The sequence below is a fragment of the Propithecus coquereli genome, unplaced genomic scaffold (genome assembly GCF_000956105.1).
Source record: "Propithecus coquereli isolate 6110/MARCELLA unplaced genomic scaffold, Pcoq_1.0 Scaffold440, whole genome shotgun sequence".
NCBI classification, from domain to species: Eukaryota; Metazoa; Chordata; class Mammalia; order Primates; family Indriidae; genus Propithecus; species Propithecus coquereli.
Genome location: NW_012150175.1, coordinates 1,036,728 through 1,057,652, shown reverse-complemented (window position 1 = coordinate 1,057,652; position 20,925 = coordinate 1,036,728). Strand labels below are relative to the sequence as shown.

Below are 20,925 nucleotides of genomic sequence, written 5' to 3'. Positions count from 1 at the left end.
TCATAGAACACAGATGTCACTTTAAGAGAAGTGGATCACTGTCCCATCCTCCAGTTCCAGTGCAGTAGCTCAGAGGTTCTTCCAAGGGAAAGGGCAGACCTAAAGAACAGAGAACTCCACAATTCTCCCCAAGGGGATTATTTGCAACGGAATTTAGGATAGCTCATGACTAAAGGTATTGAAAACAGTGAAGATCTTTTGTGAACAATTAAGAGGAGGCTGGTAGCTCCATGATATTAGTAGCAACAAGTGAAATAAATGACAAACCTGTTAGAAGTTTAACAGAAAACCGGAAAGAGACACAGCTGTGAGCCTTCCTACGGTTGGAGCAAGTCTCAAACACTGGCAACACTTTGCCTCTGTAAAGGGACCAACTTTTACTGGATTAGGCTATGGAGCAATGTATGCCCCAGGTTGTGGCAAAAACAGTAGAACAGTCAACTAACAATTAGTGAAGGCTAACACCTAGGAGGAATGAAACCAATCATTCCTGATGGATGTGGAACTGTTCATGCTCAAAGCAGCACCCTCCGAAAAGTGATAACAGAACCTACACACTGCTGGTGAAACAGACTTAAGTGAACTAAAGAGGGACATTTTCTAATATTAATATTAAAAGGGCCTGTCCATCAGCAAAACATACTTATGTATGTACCCAACAAACAGAGCCCCAAAATGCATGAAGCAAAATCCAACAGAATCGAAGGTAGGAATAGACAATCGAACAATAATAGTTAGACATGTCAATCCCTGACTTTCAATAATGGAGACAACATTGAGGCAGAGGATTAGCAAAGATGTGGAAAACTTAAAAAAACATTATGAATCAGTTAGACGCAACAGACATCTATAGAACACTCCACCCAACAAAAGCAAAATATTCATTCTTCTCCAGTGTAAGTGGAACATTCTCCAGGATAAACCATATGCTAGGCCATAAAACATAAATTTTAAAGGATTAAAGTCATACATAGTATGTTTTCCATCCGTTTTCCAACGATGGTGAAACGAAATTAGAAATCAATAACAGGAATGTGAGGAATTCACAAATATGTCAGAATTAAATGACATACTTCTAAATAATGAATGGATTAAAAAAAAGAAATCAGAAAATAGTTTGAGGCCAGGTACAGTGACTCATGCCTGTAGTCCCAGGAACTTGGGAGACTGAGACAAGAGGATCACTTGAACCCAATAGTTCAAGGCTACAGTGAGCTATTATTACACCACCACACTCCAGCCTGGGTGACAGAACAAGACACTATCTCAAAAAAAAAGAAAAAAAGAAAAAGTTTGAGATGAATTAAAACAAAAAACATCCCAAAACTTAGGAGATGCAGTTATCAATGCTTAAGAGGCTGCCTATAAATGACTATTTAAAAAGATCTCAAATCAGTACTATAATCCTTCACATTAAGACACTAGAAAAAGAAGAGCAAGCTAAACCCAGCATGAGCAGAAAGACACAAATAATAAAGATTAGAGTAGAAGCAAATGAAACAATATAGGAAAAATGATAGAGAAAATTAAAATCAAAAGTTGATTCTTTGAAAAGATCAACAAAATCGATAAACCTTATCTAGGGCTGATGAGAAAAGAGAAAACTCAAATTAGTAATCATGAATGATATAGGAGAAATCAGAAATAAAAAGGATTGTGTGAGGAGCGCTCTGAACAATTTGTATGCTAACAGCTAATTTAATGAAATAGGCAAATTCCTAGGAAGATACAAAGTACCTAAACTGACATAAGGAGAAGTAGAAAGACTGAATAGGCCTGTGTTGCATGTTGAATTGTGTCCCCCGAGAAAATGTGTTGAGTCCTAACCCCTGGTAACTGAGATACCAGGGGTTCTTATATTTTTATTTATATTTGAAAATATAATAGCTCCCCCTTATCTGAGGGGAAATATATTCCAAGACTTTAAGAGGATGCCCGAAACCACTGATGGTACTGAACCCTATATATACTATGTTTTTCCTGTACGTACATACCTATGATAAAGTTTAATTTATAAATTAGGCACAGTGAGAGATTATTGTGGGACTAGGTTAGTTGTCTGTGTTGCTTTATATTAGAAGGTAGCCTGAATATTACATTAAAGGAAGTTTAAGTAGAGAGATGTTGTTCAGTGTCTGACATAAAATGATTGAATGTAGGGCTAAGGAGTTAAGTAGAGTTTATGCCACATAATGTCTGATTTTTAAAAATCACTGAACAATGAAATGGTACCAAAGTATAATACAATTGAGGATTTTATTGGACTTCAGTTGATGCCTGTTTCTAACACCTTTTAGATGTTAAATCAGTGTCAAAATTACATTATTCATTTTTAAATATTAGTAGTTTCTTTAGCCTATAAAAAAGAATGTTGACAGATACAACTATAATAAAGGTTCTTACGGTTTATAAGACTTAAAATATTTTGTTAAAAAAATTTTTAAAGTGCATTTTAATTATTTTTAATGCTATATTTACTAGTGCTTTCTACATGACTTTCTTTGTTTCTACCAAATACAGATTCATTCCTTTAACAAGTTTTTATTTTTACTTATTTACTTATTTTTCTTTTTTTTTTTGGAGATGGGGTTTCATTATGTTGCTTAGGCTGTTCTTGAACTCCTGGGCTCAAGTAATCCTCCTACCTCAGCCTCCCAAGTAGCTGGGATTACAGGCGAGTGCCACTGTGTCCAGCTAAAAAATTTTTAACAAATTATATTGCAAATTTACTGTATCTTATATAGAAATGTTAAAGGATCTTTATTTTAGTTTGAATATGCAAGTGAGTTCTTCATATTAAACTGTTAGTTTGCAATATATAATTGATGTTAAATGTTTCTGCAAAATACATGTTTTGGTTGTGCTCTTGACACAATTGTGATGAGAAATCATAAAAAGCTGACTGCAAATATCAGTGGGTATATTAAAAATCTTTGAGGAAATGATTTGTGCGTTATAACATGCATTCAGTGTGTTTAATTTCTTTGCATTGTGCTGAGACGTGTCCCATTTTCATAGTGCAATTTTAAGTTTTCCATGATGAAAGTAAATGCATGAATTCATATACCGCAGTGATTTGAAGTAAATTATAGGGACTAGAATTTAAAGAACACTTAAAAGATGCACTCTGCTATTCTTTATGTCCTTATTTTCTGTTATTGTAAGATACAAGAGTGGAAGAAGTTCAAATCATTATCAATTTAGTACTCCTGCAGTCTGGAAGCAGATGCTGGGAGTTTCTGGGATGAGTTTAGTGCAGCATATTGGAACTTCTTGGTCAGAGAAATTTTCGATCGACATTTTATATTGCAAAGATGTTCAAGTGTGTGTGTGTGTGTGTATATTTCTTTTGTTTATATATAAACATAAACAAAAGAACTAAAGTGCTTACACTTAGAACATTCATTCTGTTTTTCAGTTCTTTTTTCTAGTGCTGCATATTAATCAATTTTACAACCCACTAAAGGTTTGAGAACCACAGTTTGTAAAAGCAGTAATCTAGGGACAGAATTATGAATCCAAATAAATTTTTTGAGTTTTTTTCCCTAAGGGCCCTTTCAAAATGTTTGTGTTTTGTGTCTGGTGAAAACAAGTCTCATACTAAGAAGGCAAACCTGATCCTCAAATGAGATTTGGGATTTAAAAACAGTTTCTTTTTTTTATTTAAAGAATCATTATGGGCTGAGCACAGTGCCTTATGCCTATAGTCCTAGCATGTAGGGAGACCAAGGCAAGAGGATTGCTTGAGGCCAGAAATTCACGACCAGCCTGAGTAACATAATGAAACCCTGTCTCTACAAAAAATAGAAAAATTAGCTGGGCATGGTGGCTCGCTCCTGTAGTCCCAGCTACTCCACAGGCTGAGGCAGGAGGACTGCTTGAGCCCAGGAGTTTGAGGTTGCAGTGAGCTATGATGATGCACTCTAGCCTTGGTAACAGAGTAAGACTATATCTCAAAAAAAAAAAGGGCATATGTCTACATTGAGTTGCCTGTGAACTACTGTTGTATAGTATAATAGAACCAATATATTTGGTTGCCCAAGGAAATTTTCCCTTTGGTAATGATATAGTTTAATTAGAGTTTATTGTAAATTTTGAACAAAATTCATAATCAAAGAACATGGATAAAATCCACCCAAAGTGTATGTTTATACTCATTTAACTTTTATATTAACATCTTTGTGGAGATACATTTTACCCTGATTTGAAGTTTTAAAATATTTTAATTGTATTAAACTAATTTGTCTTATTTGCTGTTAACATTTGTCTTTGATTATGCATCTGTGCTTTTGATATTGAATGAGAAAAGATTTTTGTACAACTGTTTCACCAAATATTTTTACAGGGACACTTAGTCGGTCTGGATGAACCAGCTTCGGGAGCTGGGCAAGAAGCTCTGCTTAAACAAGAGCAAGCAAAAATCATTCGATTCGAGAGACAAGCAGAAGAATTCCTCAATGCAGTCTTTTATAGAAAAGGTTGGTTTCAGTGAAGAATGACTTAGCATCTGCTTGTCTTGTTTTAATCTGCTTAATTTCAATGTCATTTTAAAAGTTACTCTTAAAAATATTTTTCCTTGTTGATACACTTTATATTTCTCTATATTCCTTTGGTCAAATTAAATTTGGAACAGGGTTAAGGCAACCCCTGTCCCCCCTTTAGGCTCTGAAGTGATGGTTTTAGTTAAATAGTTGAGAGAAGTACTATGAAACTCTGAAAATTATAATATCTCAGTACTTCTGTATTTGCTAGACAGATTTTCTTACCGAGACAAGTTACATTTTAATCACTGATAACTATAAATAAACTGTAAATTTTTGGTAATCCTAACCTGAGATTTAATTAGAGCAGAAATATAGTTATGTCTTAAAATTAGACTTATAAGCATTTTTTTCCTCCACACTGTCACTGAAATTTTTTGTATTGTTAAAATTAGAGAAACTCATTATTATATAATAAACTTTCCCCCTACATTTGAGGTGGCATTAATAGCTTCACCTCTGGCATTTTTTTCAATTTATCTTTCTCCTTGAACTTTTATAAGTTTATTTTACATTTCTTTTGCAGTAAGAAAAGTTCTCCAGTCATAGAGTCTTGAGGTTTAGAATTCTTCATAGAGACATTTACTTCTTTTTGCTATCCACAAAGCATAATTGCCATCAACCAAGACCTTAAGAAAACTTTCTTTTCTGATCCATTCTAGTGAAGAGTCTTTACTTTCAATAAATTCTTCCTAAAAGGATCTGTATTTCTTAGTTACACTTCTCCTCTAGGTCCAAGAGGGAGATTTCCATGATAGGTTCTAAAAAAGTTTCCTATAAACTCCTGATAATTTTGAATATCCTTATTTAACCTTCAGCAGACTCCGTGATTCTGTTTTCTTTAATATTTCTTCATATGTTCTAGTTTACAACTCTCATTCCTCTGAAAATTCTCTTCTTCCCTCTGAAGTTTGAAGGGTTTATTTTGATTGTACACTGGTTAAAAGTCTGATATATGCTGGTTCTAATGGGTTTGTTACAGTTGGATACCAGCTGGGCTTCTACTTAATGTGACCAGTGTTTTCAAAAGGTGGTATGAGGTGAAATGTCACATAAAATTAAGAAATGCACAGATTATTGTTTTTCTGTGGCACTTTTTTTTCCAGTGTCTTCTGTTAGATCCCTAGGCAAAATTAAATCTTTTAGTACATCCTTACTTCTTTTTTAATACCCAGTAGCACCCTCTGACCTAAATCTCCCAGCCAAGTTGCCCATGCTCACCTTATCCTCATAAAGTACCTTGAATTCTAAAATTATGTTCAGAATAGTCATTTTTTTAGTTTTATGAACATTTGTTTTATTAAAATAGTTTACATTTATAGTATAAGTGACTGATTTATCAGTTTATTAACCAAATAAAATATCTTTTCTGCTCCTGTCCTTTAGGATGTATACAGGGTCATTGGTCTTATGTGTTGTTGCAGCAAGCTTCATTATTTAAAAAGAGGAACTCCTCTCCCTGGTTTACCTGGAGGAACTGCTTTCATCCACTCTTTATTTAGGGGGCATTAATGAGGTCAATCATAAGAGGATTGCTACACAGAAATTCTGTCCTGCTTCTCTACTAGTCCCATCCCTTTGGCATAGATAATAACTTTAACATTAAAGTTTTTATAAGCTTTTTTATTTAGAAATTAAATTTTTGGGCATAACCTTTAGGGGAGGGGAATTCTTATCTTGTAATCAGTCTTGATAGATTTCAAGAGATGGGAAGCCTCTGAAATTTTAAGTTATGTTTGTTTATTTGTTTATATACTGGCATGTGAAGCTAGGAAAAAGAACTATTGCTTTGGAATTGAAAGTTCCCTTCCCTTTGCTTTATGTATGACTATTGTTATTTTTAGATGTCTTATTAAATCTCTTGAAAATCTCTCAAAGATGGGCATTAGTACTTTTCAGATTAATACCAGAAGTGTTCAGTATCTAGGGATGTGATGGGCACTTTAGTCTGAAGAGAATATTTTGTTTTTATAAATAATTCAGATGTTTGGATTTGGTCCTCTGTTTCCAAGTATTGCAAATTGTGTATTTTAAGTAATTGAGCGTGCATAAGTTGTATGTGTTTAAGTAGAAACATTTGCAATAAAAGTCGGCTTTTGGGATGTGTACTGTAATAAATTTTAATTTAAGAACAGTATACCTTCTACAGCTGTCATAATCACATTTTTTTTTCAGCTTGCTTTGTGACTTGTATTAGAAAATTTGACACTTTTTCTAAAAGTTAGATTCGCATTTTAAAATATACAGGTGGCTATGATGTAACACGTTTTTCTGTAGTTTTTTGTTGATCTGATTTTTTGCTTTTATTTGATTCAATTGTGTTCCCTTGGGCAGGGTATGTTTATAGATATGTGTTTTAAGTAAGTCAAAGAATGAAATCTGTTTTAAAAACATTCAAAAGATACAGATATTTAAATGGCAGAGATGTCATTCATGTGAAAACACTGAATATGTTTTGTCTCATGATTGTGTTACTCATTCAGGAAAGAGACGAGATATCCTGCAGGCATTTAAAGCTCAAAGATAGAGGTTTATGGTCTTTCTCCTAAAATCTTTGACTCTTTACAGAGCTCTTTTGTCATATTAATTTATTAATACTAGTTAAACACAGACATTTCATAAATTATTTCATGTTGCTTCCTATTTGAAAATATTCCTCTTTTTGTACTATATATTCCCCAACTTTTCAGTAGGAAAAGGATACACTAATATATTAACACTTGGGGGCCAGGCACAGGGGCTCATGCCTGTAATCCGAGCACTCTGGGAGGCCAAGGCAGGAGGATTGCTTGAGCTCAGGAGTTCGAGACCAGCTTGAACAAGAGCAAGACCCCATCTCTACTAAAAATAGAAAATTAGCCAGGCGTGGTGATGTGCGCCTGTACTCCCAGCTACTACTGGGGAGGCTGAGGCAGGAGGGTTGCTTGAACCTAAGAGTTTGAGGTTGCAGTGAGCTGCAGTGACGCCACTGAATTTTTCCTGGGGCAACGGAGCGAGAATCTGTCTCCAAAAAATAAATAAATAAATATAAACTTGTAATTTTATACAATCATTCATGTGGAGATTGTATGCCATGTAGAGGAAAAAATGGATCTTAACTGGAAAGTTAAATGAGTAAATCCAGTGGATAAAGTTATTTAAAAAGCAATGTATGGGAAAGTGTTCATTAAAATATTTGAGGAACCATTATCAGTGATTGTAGCGGCTTCTGAACCTTACCTAATTGAATACCTTTATTCTTAAGTCTCTAGAATATTCATAGTCTCTATGGAGAGAAAACTTAGGGTTATAAATACTTCTTAGTAAGAACTATTATTATTGGTAGAGCAAGCCTCATTAAACTTCAGAGAATTAAATAAATATTCTGACTATGAGCGTCTTCTGATACTGAATATTGTCCCTCAGGAAAAAAAATGTTATGTGTTTAGGAGTCCTGTGAAGTTTTAATGATGTGTTTGTTACTTGTTTTTTGTTTGTTGTGGAGATTTTAGATTTTAGTTAGTCATAAGAGTCAGTTTTTCTTTAACTTATAAATCAACCTCTTAAGTTTCTTACACATCCAAAATACTGTGGGTAAAGTTATTTGCCTTCTATAGCTAATCTTTAAAAGACCAAGGAAACCGAGGTTTTCTAAGAACCATCTTCTAAAGCCTCAGAAGTGTGGTGGGGAGTTAAAGGTCACAAGTAGAACAGTAAGATCAGGGGAAAAGTTTTAATCAAGGCTCTGTCACTAACCATCTTTATAGATTTGTATAGGCCACTTACTCTTTAGATCATATTTCCCTCATTTGTTTTTGTTTTTACAAAAAGGAATGTTTTATGGTGATTGATTTGATTGACCCATTTATTACTCAAATAAATTGAATGCACATTTTTCACCAGGCAAGATTAGGTATGCAAAGGTAAATAAACACAATCTCTGCTCTTGAGAAATTTAGTCTTCCTGATTGACTATTATAGTGTGGTAATTATAGAGACCTGATAATATATTTATGCAAATTATTTTCCTTTCATCTTAACCTTATGTGACCTTCAGGGTCCCTTCCAGTGCTAGAAGTTCTAGGAGTTAATGAGTTTGTGTTGTCTAAACTTAACATTGACTAATAATTGATAACTTAGATGTTTATTTCATTATATCCCTAGCCATTGTGTTAATAGTTGACAGGGTGTATTTAAAGAACTCATGGAGAATATGTGGTCTTAGGCTTTTGAGATTTGGCATTTAAACTCCTAGCCAGGGACTCTAAAATTGTGGTCCCCAGACCAGCAGCATCTAGGAACCTGTTAGAAATGCCAGTTCTTGAGCCCACCCTAGAACCACTCAATCAGAAATTCTGGGGATAGGATCCAAGCAATCTGTTTTTACAAGCCAGCAGAGTGGTTCTGATGAACATTAAAGTGTAAAAACTACTGCCCTAACCTATCATAGGATCTTAAAATAAGTATCTCCTTTTATAATCTTGGTATGCTTTCAATCTTAAATAGGAAGTAAATTAAGCACTCATGAACTCACTGTAACCCATTCTTCAAAAATTGAGGATGAGTTGGCTGAGGAAAAATCTAGGGAAACCTGATGTGATCTATAGATGTAACAGGGGAGTAATTATTTTCGTAAGAGAAAGATTTTGGGATTTCTGTATCAGGTAAGTGATTCATGCCCATAAGATATACTATTTGTTATCCCTTTATTTAATTTCATAATCCTGGGGGGGAAATGTTTAGACATATTTTTATGAAAATTTTCTTTTTTAAAAATCTGTAAGTTAGAGATTAAAAATATAAGTCAAAAGGAGAATACTATTTTTAAGATATTGCATTTTAAGGAAAAGAAAGTGAAATTTTATGTTTACTTGAAAGCTGTCTTCTTTTAGTACATTATCCCACTTTAAATAAATCTTTATTTACAGACAGTCCCTGGGTCTCCGACCCCAATATTCCCCTAGTGGCCCGTGAGATCATGCAGCGAATGATCCAACAATTTGCTGCTGAATATACCTCAAAAAATAGCTCTACTCAGGACCCCAGCCAGCCCAATAGCACAAAGAACCAAAGCCTGCCGAAAGCATCTCCAGTCACCACCTCTCCCACGGCTGCAACTACTCAGAACCCTGTGCTCAGCAAACTTCTCATGGCTGACCAAGACTCACCTCTGGACCTTACTGTCAGAAAGTCTCAGTCAGAACCTAGCGAACAAGGTATGGTTTGATGTCAAGGTCTCCTCTGTCCAATCAGAATACTTAAACTTGGAGAGAAAAAAAGTATTGGCAAGTAGAGCACCAGCAACAATAATAGAATAAAAACTAATGTGATTCTTAAGTTATTTCTGACTATGCCGTAATGGTGAACTATAAATGACGTTGTTACAGCCTATCCATCGTCAGTTTATAGTCATGATTGATGTACTACCCAGGAAAGTCAGGTGATTACAGTTGTCACTGATCTTTAAGTTGCTCGATATTTATATAAGCATTTTACACTTTGCAAAACATTGTCATATCTTTTTTTTTCTTTTAACTCCTATGAAAAAGTAAGTTTTTCCCCTTATCCATTAATGTTCTAGGATTAGCATCTGAGAAGTATGCCTTTATTTGTAAGGTATAAGTTACATACTCTGTAAATTAGATCATAAGAAAAAATATATATTATTTACAATTTAAAAAAAAACTGGGGTTAGAAATAGAGAAAACAGTAGAACACAGTTTAGGTTGTTAAGTGTATTCAGTGTTTTATAAATACATAAACACATCCACTGTATTATGAACTAACCTTAAAGTATTTCCAAAAGGGAATTTGTTGATGAGGACCCTAATTAAGTGAAGAGATTAAGAGGTTATCCATCAGTTTTGTTTAGCGAGTGTTTCTTGCATCTCTGAAAAGTTTATTCTTTTCAATAAATTAAATATTCCTGTTGCTTTGTGATCTCATTTACCTTTAATTTCACAAAGACTGAAGTGAGCATTTCAACTCAGCCATTGTTTGAACCACTGCAAATTGTAAATTGGTGATGTCTTTACTAATGAGATTTTATTGTTGTGGAAATCTCATAAGAGAACACAGAAAGGTTATGAGATACATGGATTTATTGGTGAGAAATACCTGTTTATTTTGGGAAGAAAATAAATTTAATTCTTAAAAGAACTTTCTTGAAAGGACTTTGTTTAGACTAGTTTTCCTTTGCTTATTTCCTATTTCTGTGTGGTGAACAGCAAACAGAATATCTAAGTTCTGAGATCTTTCCTGATAAGATACCTTCTAGTTATCCTGTGCTCACATTGATCATGTATCTTTGTTTAACTTACTTGTAAAATTGTATCTTTTCTTTTTTATTGATTATTTCCTTTACCATAAATTGGTAGTTTTTACTAAAAATCTCTTTGCTCTGAACATTGCATCAAAAGCTTCAGGTTTATATTAGGAGAGTGGCAGCATAGAAGTGTATTTAAAGTATTAATTATGGGGGTTAACATACAATGTTATAGCTAGTGTATACTTAAGAGAGATGTTGTGATGACAGCATGCTCTTACCAAGAGAAATTTGAACTACATGATAGTATTATAGTGTATAAACTTCAAATAAAGCAGAAATTTTTAAATTATATTTCCTTAATGAATCTTGGTGTTTTCAACTACAGTCACGATATTTTTAGTGGTAGACTTAAAATGTTTTGCCTATTTAGTTTAGAAGTTTTTAAACAATACTGTCTTTGGTTGGAAATATTTTAAGCAATACATTTGCCTGTTAGATAGATATCTAATTGGGTTAGATATTTCACAGGATACTTGGTTCTGTAAGATTACAATTATATTTTTAGAACTATTAGTGATTAAAGGACAAAACTGTTTATGAGAGTGGGCTTTTTATGTATAAATTCAGTTGCATATTTATTTCTAACAGCTTGAAATAGGGAGTGTTAGAATGTCCTCAGACATGGTAGGTTTTATCCTGTGGTAACCAGACAGCAAGACCTTTCTGCTGGCCAACTGAAAATTGGAGGCTATGAGTATTATCTTGCTCTGTTAATTTTGGTAGCTTTAAAAGTTGAGTGGCAGCTTTAAAAGTTGTCCAGACTATGAGATGTTTTTTCTAGATATGTCTATAAAGGGAAAAATGTCTTTGAGGGAAAAGTCTTCTAATTTTATGTATCCATAACACGAATTTGTGATTTGGTCTAGCTTCAATAAAAAATGGTTATATTTCTAGGCTCTCATTGGTATCAAGACTGTTTCATCCTTCTTTCCTCAAACTTTGTCCCCCAATTTTTAATACCTTATTAACTGAAAACACCTTGCCTTTATAAATTTCAGCAAATGAATTTTGAATCTCTGCAGATTTTTTCAAAAGATGGAATCCAAATATATAATTTTTTTGCAGATATGTCCAAAAAATAATTAGGACACACCTAAATTATAAACCATTAACAACTGACTCATCTTACACACTATCTTGTTTAGTGTATACATGTAATTTAGCCATATAAACTTATATGTTAAAATAATTTTTGTCTGTCTTAAAATTTTTTGTATCCAACTTTTATGTACTTTTGGAGTTTCAGGTAGATTTTACTCTTAAGGAATTTGGTTTTATAGTTTGTATGCTGTGTGGGACATTAAAAACTCATATGCTTTGATCAGGTAAATTTAGAAAATGAAATCTTAAGAATTCTAGTGTAGGACCTCATGCTATGTAAGCTGCTATTTCTAATATCCCCCTGTATTTTAATATCTTCTGTAGTATGTTTTACCTTTTGCCCCTTTAATAAAATATTTAGCCCTTGGAGATAACTAGATATAACATGCTTTGTTAAATTTTTGTTGCTTCAGGAGGAAAAATATCCTGATTCTATTATTGAATTGATTTCATAACTCAAATATATGACTGGCATATCTGGTCAGTTGATTGAGCCTACTGCTTTTTCATTGAGTCTAGTCGGTTCATTTGCTCCTACTTTTTAATATCCTCAGGTGTTTCTTTGTGTTTCTGCAGACGGTGTACTTGATCTGTCCACTAAGAAAAGTCCATGTGCTGGCGGCACTTCCGTGAGCCATTCTCCAGGCTGCTCCAGTACTCAAGGGAACGGGTAAGGAAAAATATTTGTAGCCTTCCACCATTTTATATAGCTAATTCATCAAAGGTTGATGCCAATCTCCCTTGTACATTTTAAAAATTAACCCTTCAGGCTGGGCACGGTGGCCTATGCCAGTAATCCCAGTGCTTTGGGAAGCCAAGGTGGGAAGATCGCGTAAGGCCAGGAGTTTGAGACCAGCCTATAAAATATTTAAAATATTAAAATCTCTACAACATATTTAAAAAATTAGTCAGGGGTGGTGGCACGCACCTGTAGTCCCAGCTACTTGGGAAGCTGAGCAAGAGGATGGCTTGAGGCCAGGAGTGCAAAATTACAGTGAACTATGATTGGGCCACTGCACTCCAGCCTGAGGAACAGAATGAGACCCTGTCTAATTAATAAACAAATAAATAAATATTAAAATTAACCCTTCAGACTAATAGTCGTATAGGTGGGCCTTTTGTAAGATGACTTTTAGTCCATCAATCAAGTAAAAGTATAACCTGTGCAATGTAGAATTGGCTAGTATAGATTAATTTTCTTTGTTTAGGACAAATAGTAAATAGTCATGAATATGGCAAGAATATTTCTTTGGACTTTTTGTTGTTGTTTGTTTTGGAGAGTGAAACCCAAGCTAAATAATTCTGAAGTTTAGGTGTAAAGGCAGTATTATGTGTGAAGTTGCTGAATGGAAATTAGGGTCCAGTATTTAACTTGGTATCTCTAGTGGGGCTTGTGAGTATTTGTGTTCATTTTTGTTTGTTTTGGTTTGGTTTTGGTTTTGGTTTTGGTTTTTGGCGGTTGATTTGAACTGCAACTTTAACTCTGTGTGGCAGTTCAGAAAGCATAATTGTATGTATTTTTTGTATTTTAATAGACTGGTTGTAGATGTTGATAGATAACCATCTTATGCTGCCAAGACATTTTTACATGCTCAGCTTTGATATTAAAATGAATTCTCTGACTACTTAATTTTATAGTGTAAGAATTATCTAATGCTCCCTGTGTGTTTAGTAACCATTTAGGAAAGTCAGGTATTAAAGAAGATATTTAGATACCACATGCAAAAGGCATTTCCATAAAACTGTGTTGTGACCAAAAATCAAATTTATCTAGATATGAAAAATAACTTGTAAGTGTAAATATTTAGTTTTATTTAACTTTTAGATTATCAATGTGGGGAAGTTATTTAGATGTATATTAAAGGAACAAGTGAATGCTCAGTGGACTAACCATTTCCAACTTAACTCTTAATTACCTTCAAATTGAAGGATTCCTTTACTGACTTCTAAAATGCCCCCACTAAAACTCCACCATTTTCCTTTTTCTCCTCTTCTTTATTCAGCCTAAAAATGACTATTAATTTAATCCATTTTGCCTTGCTTACTAATTTTTAATCCTTTCTTTTCATTATGATTTATACTAGATAAAAGTCACCATGGTCCCAAATCATTGGGTTCCATTTATAGTTGTGTAATTAAGGACACATGTTGGAAAAGCCCACATGTAGTTTGCATAAATAAACCCTTTGCTTAAGATTTGCCCTTAGCTTGACTGCAGGTCCATGTATTATATATGGCTGAAGTTTCTGTGTTTCTCTCTGAATGGAAAGTGTTTTCTAGTTGGTTTTGTTTTATGGAAGACAAATGCACCCAAAGTACTGCCCATCTTTTAGTTGAATATTCAGTGTTATCCTTATTGTGTTGTTATACTGATGACAGCATTCCCTGTAGAGTTTTAGAGAACATAGCTGATTTATCATTATTTCTGCCAAGCTCCACTTTTGTGCCTAGTTAACGTATCTTAGGCATGCTTTGCCAGTTGTCAGTCTTAATATTGATAATCTTCATTGTGAAAATCGAAACCTTATGAATTAACTTTGTATAAGTAGTTGACTTTTTAAACATTATTTTAAAGCTATCCACTTGAAATTTTAAAATAGATATTTGGTATTTCAAAAGAATATTTTAAAAGAAGTTTTTTTAAACAAAGAAAACTGCTACAAAATTGTTTACGTATCTCTGGCAATAATTATTTTCAGTAGAACTTAAGGAACAAAGTTTTAGAGAAAATAAAGGGTAATTTTCTTTTAAGCCTGGATTATTTCAAATGGAGAATCATGATACTCATGTATCTGCAACTAATAGTGTTTTAAAGTGAAAAAGTATGGTAAGTTATAATGCAAGGGGTCTTTTATTTTGGTTTTTTTTTCCTCCCTTGGGCCTGGTAGCTATATATATAAATATTTTTTTTTTTTCTAAGCAAAATAAGAAGTGTTATTTGGAATTGATTTTTTATGATGAACATCAACTTGTTTGTGGGATAAATGAGCGATTATCTGTGGGTTCTACCCGTGTCAGTGGTTCCAGTTTTATAGCTAGTTGTCATGAATGTTGAATACATTGCATTAAAATAAATAATTTGGCTTACTCTTTTATTACTGTACTTGTTTAGTGGTAACGTCACATTGGCAACACAATTCTGTGTAGATCTATGGAGACTGATGATTACTTTGTAATTAATAATTAAGATGCTATTTTCAGACAGTTGCGCGAAACTTTTTCTCCGAAAATTTGTGAACCCAACCAGAGACCAGCTGACAGGTTTAATTTTTCTTTGCCCAAAAAGCTCCTGATTTTTTTTTTCTTTTTACTTTTTCTTTTTTTGTGAACAAGTTTTAAAACTAACTGCTGAGACCATTTTTTTTTAATTTTAGAGAAAAATAAATAAATAACACAAAGTGATGTTACCCAAGCAAGGCCTTCTAATAAAGGAGTGGTCCCCTCACCCATCCCTCCCTACCTGTGCAAGTCCTGCTCACATCAGTTTCCTTCCATCCAATTAGGCGACCTGGGAGACCCAGCCAGTACCGCCCAGACGGACTTCGGAGTGGTGATGGGGTACCTCCAAGAAGCTTACAGGATGGAACCAGGGAAGGTTTTGGACACTCCACATCACTCAAAGTTCCACTGGCTCGATCCTTGCAGATTAGTGAAGAACTACTGAGCAGAAACCAATTGTCTACAGCTGCCAGCCTTGGGCCATCTGGATTACAGAATCATGGACAACATTTAATATTATCCAGGGAAGCCTCTTGGGCAAAACCACATTACGAGTTCAACCTCAGCCGTATGAAGTTCAGGGGAAATGGTGCACTCAGCAACATCAGTGACCTTCCTTTTCTTGCAGAAAATTCTGCCTTTCCAAAAATGGCACTTCAAGCAAAACAAGATGGAAAAAAGGATGTGAGCCATTCATCTCCTGTAGATTTAAAGATACCACAAGTTAGAGGAATGGATCTTTCTTGGGAGTCTCGCACTGGTGATCAATACAGCTATAGCTCTTTGGTAATGGGTTCACAAACGGAGAGCGCGCTTAGTAAAAAATTAAGGGCTATTCTTCCAAAACAAAATAGAAAAAGCATGTTAGATGCTGGACCCGATTCTTGGGGCTCAGATGCTGAGCAGTCTACCTCTGGACAGCCATATCCCACATCGGATCAAGAAGGAGACCCTGGCTCCAAGCAGCCTCGAAAGAAAAGAGGGCGTTACAGACAGTACAACAGTGAGATACTGGAGGAAGCAATCTCAGTGGTTATGAGTGGAAAAATGAGTGTTTCCAAAGCTCAGAGTATTTATGGGATTCCCCACAGTACACTGGAGTACAAAGTAAAGGAGAGGCTGGGCACTTTGAAAAACCCTCCAAAGAAAAAGATGAAATTAATGAGGTCGGAGGGGCCAGATGTTTCTGTAAAGATTGAATTAGATCCCCAGGGAGAGGCAGCACAAAGTGCAAATGAATCAAAAAACGAGTAGGAATACTGTAGAGTGCCAATTACTGTACAAACTGGGTGAGCACTACTGCATCATTGTTCAGCTGTCATTGCTTGCACCTAACTTCATTTACTGCGACACTTGTTTCTTTGCAGATTTTGCATTGACTTGTGTGTACAGAGGTGAAAGGTGCATTCTGAATGTTGCATATTTTAAATTTTTCATGTGCAGTATGGCTCGGAATATTGTTTGGCCTTTTGCATGTTTCTCTACAAAAGAGAATTGAGTTACCTCACAGAGAACAGATACATGGAAGTGGACTCCTTGCCTGTAGAGCCTGCATGCTTTTCTTTCCTTCTGTTTTTTCTTAAGTTATATTTCTTTTTACTTTTAAAAAAAGAAGAGGAAAAAAGCCCCCTTTTAGAAACCACGTCTGTCATACTGGGAGCTTTATCATTGCAAATTGAAAAGCCATCTTGTAAAATTATTCATTTTTCTTCTACAATTCAACTAATTGAAGGATTAAACTAAAGAAAAAACTAAGAACAACAATGAACCTTTGAATTTGAGATATTTGGTTATTCAGTGATAATTATTTGGGTCATTTATAGTTATATTTTATAATTTTCTTCTCACTCTTAAATTTACTTAACAAATTAGCAAGCTAGTCAGTGCTCACCCAGAGGGGAAGGAGGTGGAAAATGTGCACGCACTACCTTCAGAAATGCTTCAGTTAATTACTTTAAACACTACCTTTGCTGTAATTTCATTTGAGATTTTCTAAGGGTACAATTTGGTCTCACCAACAAGTGAGGATATAGCCTTATCTCAAGGAGGACGAGCTCCTTTCTTACTCAGGAGCAGTCAGGGTACATTACATAAAACAATGGAGGATGCTTCATTTTAGCAAACCAATTTTTTTGTATTCTTCAATCCTTTTACAGAATTGATGGTGTGCTAACGACTTAGTATCATTGCAGCAACTAGTTTAAGATACTCGAGATCTGTTTATTGGGGATGGGAGAAATAGGGAAAGAAATGTGTAATAAGTAATTATGATATTGCGAAAATGATACTTAGATTTTACAGCCTCAGTAGTCTGCCCAATATCCACGTTAATAAAGGATCCATGTATGTGGTGAGAGAAAAAAAAACACAACACCAGGGTAACCTGATATGATTTAGGTGGAATATCAGTTCTAACAATAATTCAATCAGGAATCAAGCTCATGGGAATTTCTTTTTCTTTTAAACTAATCCAAATACTAGTACAAGGGTGGGAAAGGTGGTTTTTTTAGTGTTTATTTAATTTTGTTGATTTGGTTTTTTTTTTCCTTTTTTTGGCATCCTATATAATATCCCCTTCTTTTTCTGATAATTAACTGATGTTCATGGTTGTTGAGCACACAATTCAGGATCATGTTTGTATAAGCACTCCTTGAAGAACATCTAAGCTTTTTTTTGAGATGGGCTTTTAAAATTGCAGTTATTAAATTCGGAAAGTTTATTTTCTACAGTTTTTGCAAAAATAACAGATAAGTAAAGCCCATGGAATTTAATTCTGCATTGTGACCAAATTAAAATTACTATTTGTGCAAAACAAAATCCACACCACATATACCCTACATACTGATCTGCTGAGAAAGGTGGTCACAGCCTTCTAAATGCTTAACCAAAAACAAACAAACAAAAATCATTGGAATTTTAATGTAAAATAAAGTCAAACTTGGAGTGTTCGTTAGATTGACATTGATAATTTCAGATGGATACTAACAATTTGAAGAGAAGGAGGTCCAGATATTCCCAAGGCATAAGTTCTTGCCTGGAAACTTTGGAGCAATTAATTAAATTAGGATAAGGATAGTTTTCCCTCAGCAACCTGTGTGTTCAAAGGTTAGGCACACCATTGCTGTTAGTAAACGTGAACTGCTCATTCTTGACATGGCCTGGGTGTGGTGGGTTCCTCTTTTGATTTGGTGGTTTTGTGCAGTTTAATCAGTGGATGACTGAGCCTGTTTCCTCTTAGCTTTCTAGTCTTCTCAACATAAAAAGCAGTTTGGGTTTGGTAGCAGTGTATGACTGCGATATTTTCTCGGCTAGCTGGAAGTTGCAATAAAAAATACATTATGAAATGTGTGGTTTTCATCTGCAGTTGAAGGAAGTTGTAGAAAGTTTGCTGAAAGCAAAGGCCTAAGCTTATGAAGGAACACCTCCTTTGTTCCACACTCAAGGATTTGTTAGCACACAATTAATTGCAGCTCCAGTGCCTTTTTGCATAATGTTGGGGTATTCGGTAGCCCAAGATTGCTGCAAAAAGGTCCTTTGAGAAATTAATTTGTGCTTGCTTTTATCTCCTCTCAGAAAGATATCGCTTAAAGGCCCATTTAAAAATCTGGCCCTAAAAGTTCAACTTTTGTAGAGTTTTACTGTTCAGAGAGGTTTAATCCTATGTGGTAGTCTATATAAGTGATGTATGAGTTGAGTTATGTAAATTTTGTCATTGTAGTGTACATGGAGTGATCATTCTACTAACATAAATATTTTCTATGTGTGTTTCAGTGGATGACAATCGAGCAGCAGAAGAATGGTGTGCCTACCCTTTAATGCTGCAGTTTAAATAAGAGAACTTGTATTGTGTCATTTCAGATTGTAGGCTGAGAGTTGTAAATAGTGAAAATTTGAGTACTTCTATTATTTGTTTTGGTTAGAAAGTGAATTTTAAAAACAAACCAAACTCTAAACTTTCTCAGATTAAAAGTCCTGAGACCTGAAGATTGTAATATTCATGTCTGTGAAGCTTTTAAACATTACACTTGAGATCAGTCATGACTTGATATTCAGGTAAATTTTCTTTTCCAAGAAGCTTTTGAATAAGCATATTTCCTCCAAAGGTCTCTCTCTCTCTCTCTTTTTTTTTTTTGAGTGTAGATTATTTTAAAGCACTAATTGCATTACATTGGTAACTGCAATATAAAATAGCCATTATTGTTTTGTGAAGCATGGTTGAAATTAGATAGTGGTCCCTTTTAAATTTCATGAGCCTCTCAAAAAAAAAAAAAAACTTAAAAAAAAAAACAAAAAGCTGCTGAATATTTCAAAAGATATATATTTTACCTTATTGTAGGTTTTGTAAAGTTAGTTTGTAATATTCAGGTGCACTTTTAATGTTAAATTTTGTGTTCAGAGTTCCATTATACCATGTGTTTCTCAGAGGTGGCTCATCACATGGCTGGCTGTCAGTCTTGGTGCCGCAGTGATTCCTTAATATTTGATTTCTCTCTTGATTTGCCACTGTTCGGTATTGGCACTTTCAGTGTAGATATTCTGGTTTGGGGATGTCTTCATAAATGTGTAATAGAGATTGGTCTATTCGCATGCTTAAGTTCTGCTAATCAGAGTTTTGTGTGGCCCAAACAACAGTTGACCATTTTTATGGTATGGGAAAGTGTAGTTCACGACTGTCTTTGTCACAAAAGCCTTTTTTCCTCACATTTTCCAGTAAGCAAAAGATGACATTACTCAAATTGTATAACATTATTTGAACTATTGATAGGAGATAATGTATTTAAAATAAATTTTTGCATTTTTGAAGAGAGAAACATTGATATATAGAGTAGATAAGCTATGGCACTATAAAATCAAAAACACTAAATAAATCTGTGGAAGAATATCTAGTTGGTATTTTTTTCTATAGCTTTCCCATTTCTGAGACAGCATAGTCATCAACCTTGACCATAATGTAGTGTATTATATTACTTTGCTCAGTAGGCTTACAAATGACTCTGAATTATGTTTGTGATGAGCTATATACTTTTTTCTGTTTCCCAAATACCATGAAGGACAAGGTCTCTCTTTCAGGAAAAATAATTTATATTTGTGTATAATACTTTTAATATTAAGTTTGTTGTTATTCTGAAGTTTAGATGTTGCTTGATAAACCTTTGCTGCAGCAGATCATGAATATGAGTAAGGCTTTGTGTGATAATAGGGGTCCTCATGTGAAGTTAATTACTGTTCAGTTCTGGTGAGCAAGCTCAGCAAGTGTGAAGTGTGTATTAGCTTTATTTGGTACACTTTTACTTTACAATATTGAAGTGCTTTTAGAACTCTGGTTATCTTATGTAAACCATTACCTCAACCAATTGGCATTTCTGTCCCCAACATTTTACCTTAGCTATAATGCGAGCTATATGGAATCAGATAGTAAAATGATAAAAGGCACAATGAGAAGTTTAGTTCCCAACTTTCTGGAGAGAACTCTAAATTAGACTAAAAATGACTACCTGTTAAGGCCCGTATCATAACTACCTTCTGTCATTAGGCAGTACATAGCAACCTTTGAGCTGCTGTGTGGTCTCCCCCTACCCCACGTAAGCACACAGTGCCAGGCCTGGTTCTAAGCCTTTGTGATTCTCTTACATCTCGTTGACCCATAATTGTGAAGCTTGGATTCATTTATTGTCATAAAACAAATTAATGAGTCAGCTCAATGTTAAAACCTGAAAATATTTTGAGTAGTTAACAGCACATGTGACAGATCAATGT

At 34.4% G+C, this 20,925-nt stretch overlaps 1 protein-coding gene across 3 annotated transcripts in view; it reads left to right on the top strand.

The window, feature by feature from the left end:
• Positions 1 to 19,446, top strand: part of LCOR (ligand dependent nuclear receptor corepressor) — a 103,126-nt gene extending 83,680 nt beyond the window's left edge. Inside the window, exons 5-9 of one of the 3 annotated variants that reach the window (XM_012654525.1) lie at positions 4,346 to 4,478; positions 9,449 to 9,736; positions 12,526 to 12,619; positions 15,453 to 16,334; positions 18,940 to 19,438. In XM_012654525.1, coding sequence (XP_012509979.1) covers positions 9,499 to 9,736; positions 12,526 to 12,619; positions 15,453 to 16,334; positions 18,940 to 18,946 — 1,221 coding nt within the window. In that variant the 5' untranslated portion in view covers positions 4,346 to 4,478; positions 9,449 to 9,498 and the 3' untranslated portion in view covers positions 18,947 to 19,438. Of the gene's footprint in view, positions 1 to 4,345; positions 4,479 to 9,448; positions 9,737 to 12,525; positions 12,620 to 15,452 lie in introns of all 3 variants that reach the window. The other 2 variants (XM_012654524.1, XM_012654523.1) reach the window with 2 other exon arrangements.
• Positions 19,447 to 20,925: the final 1,479 nt, after the last annotated feature.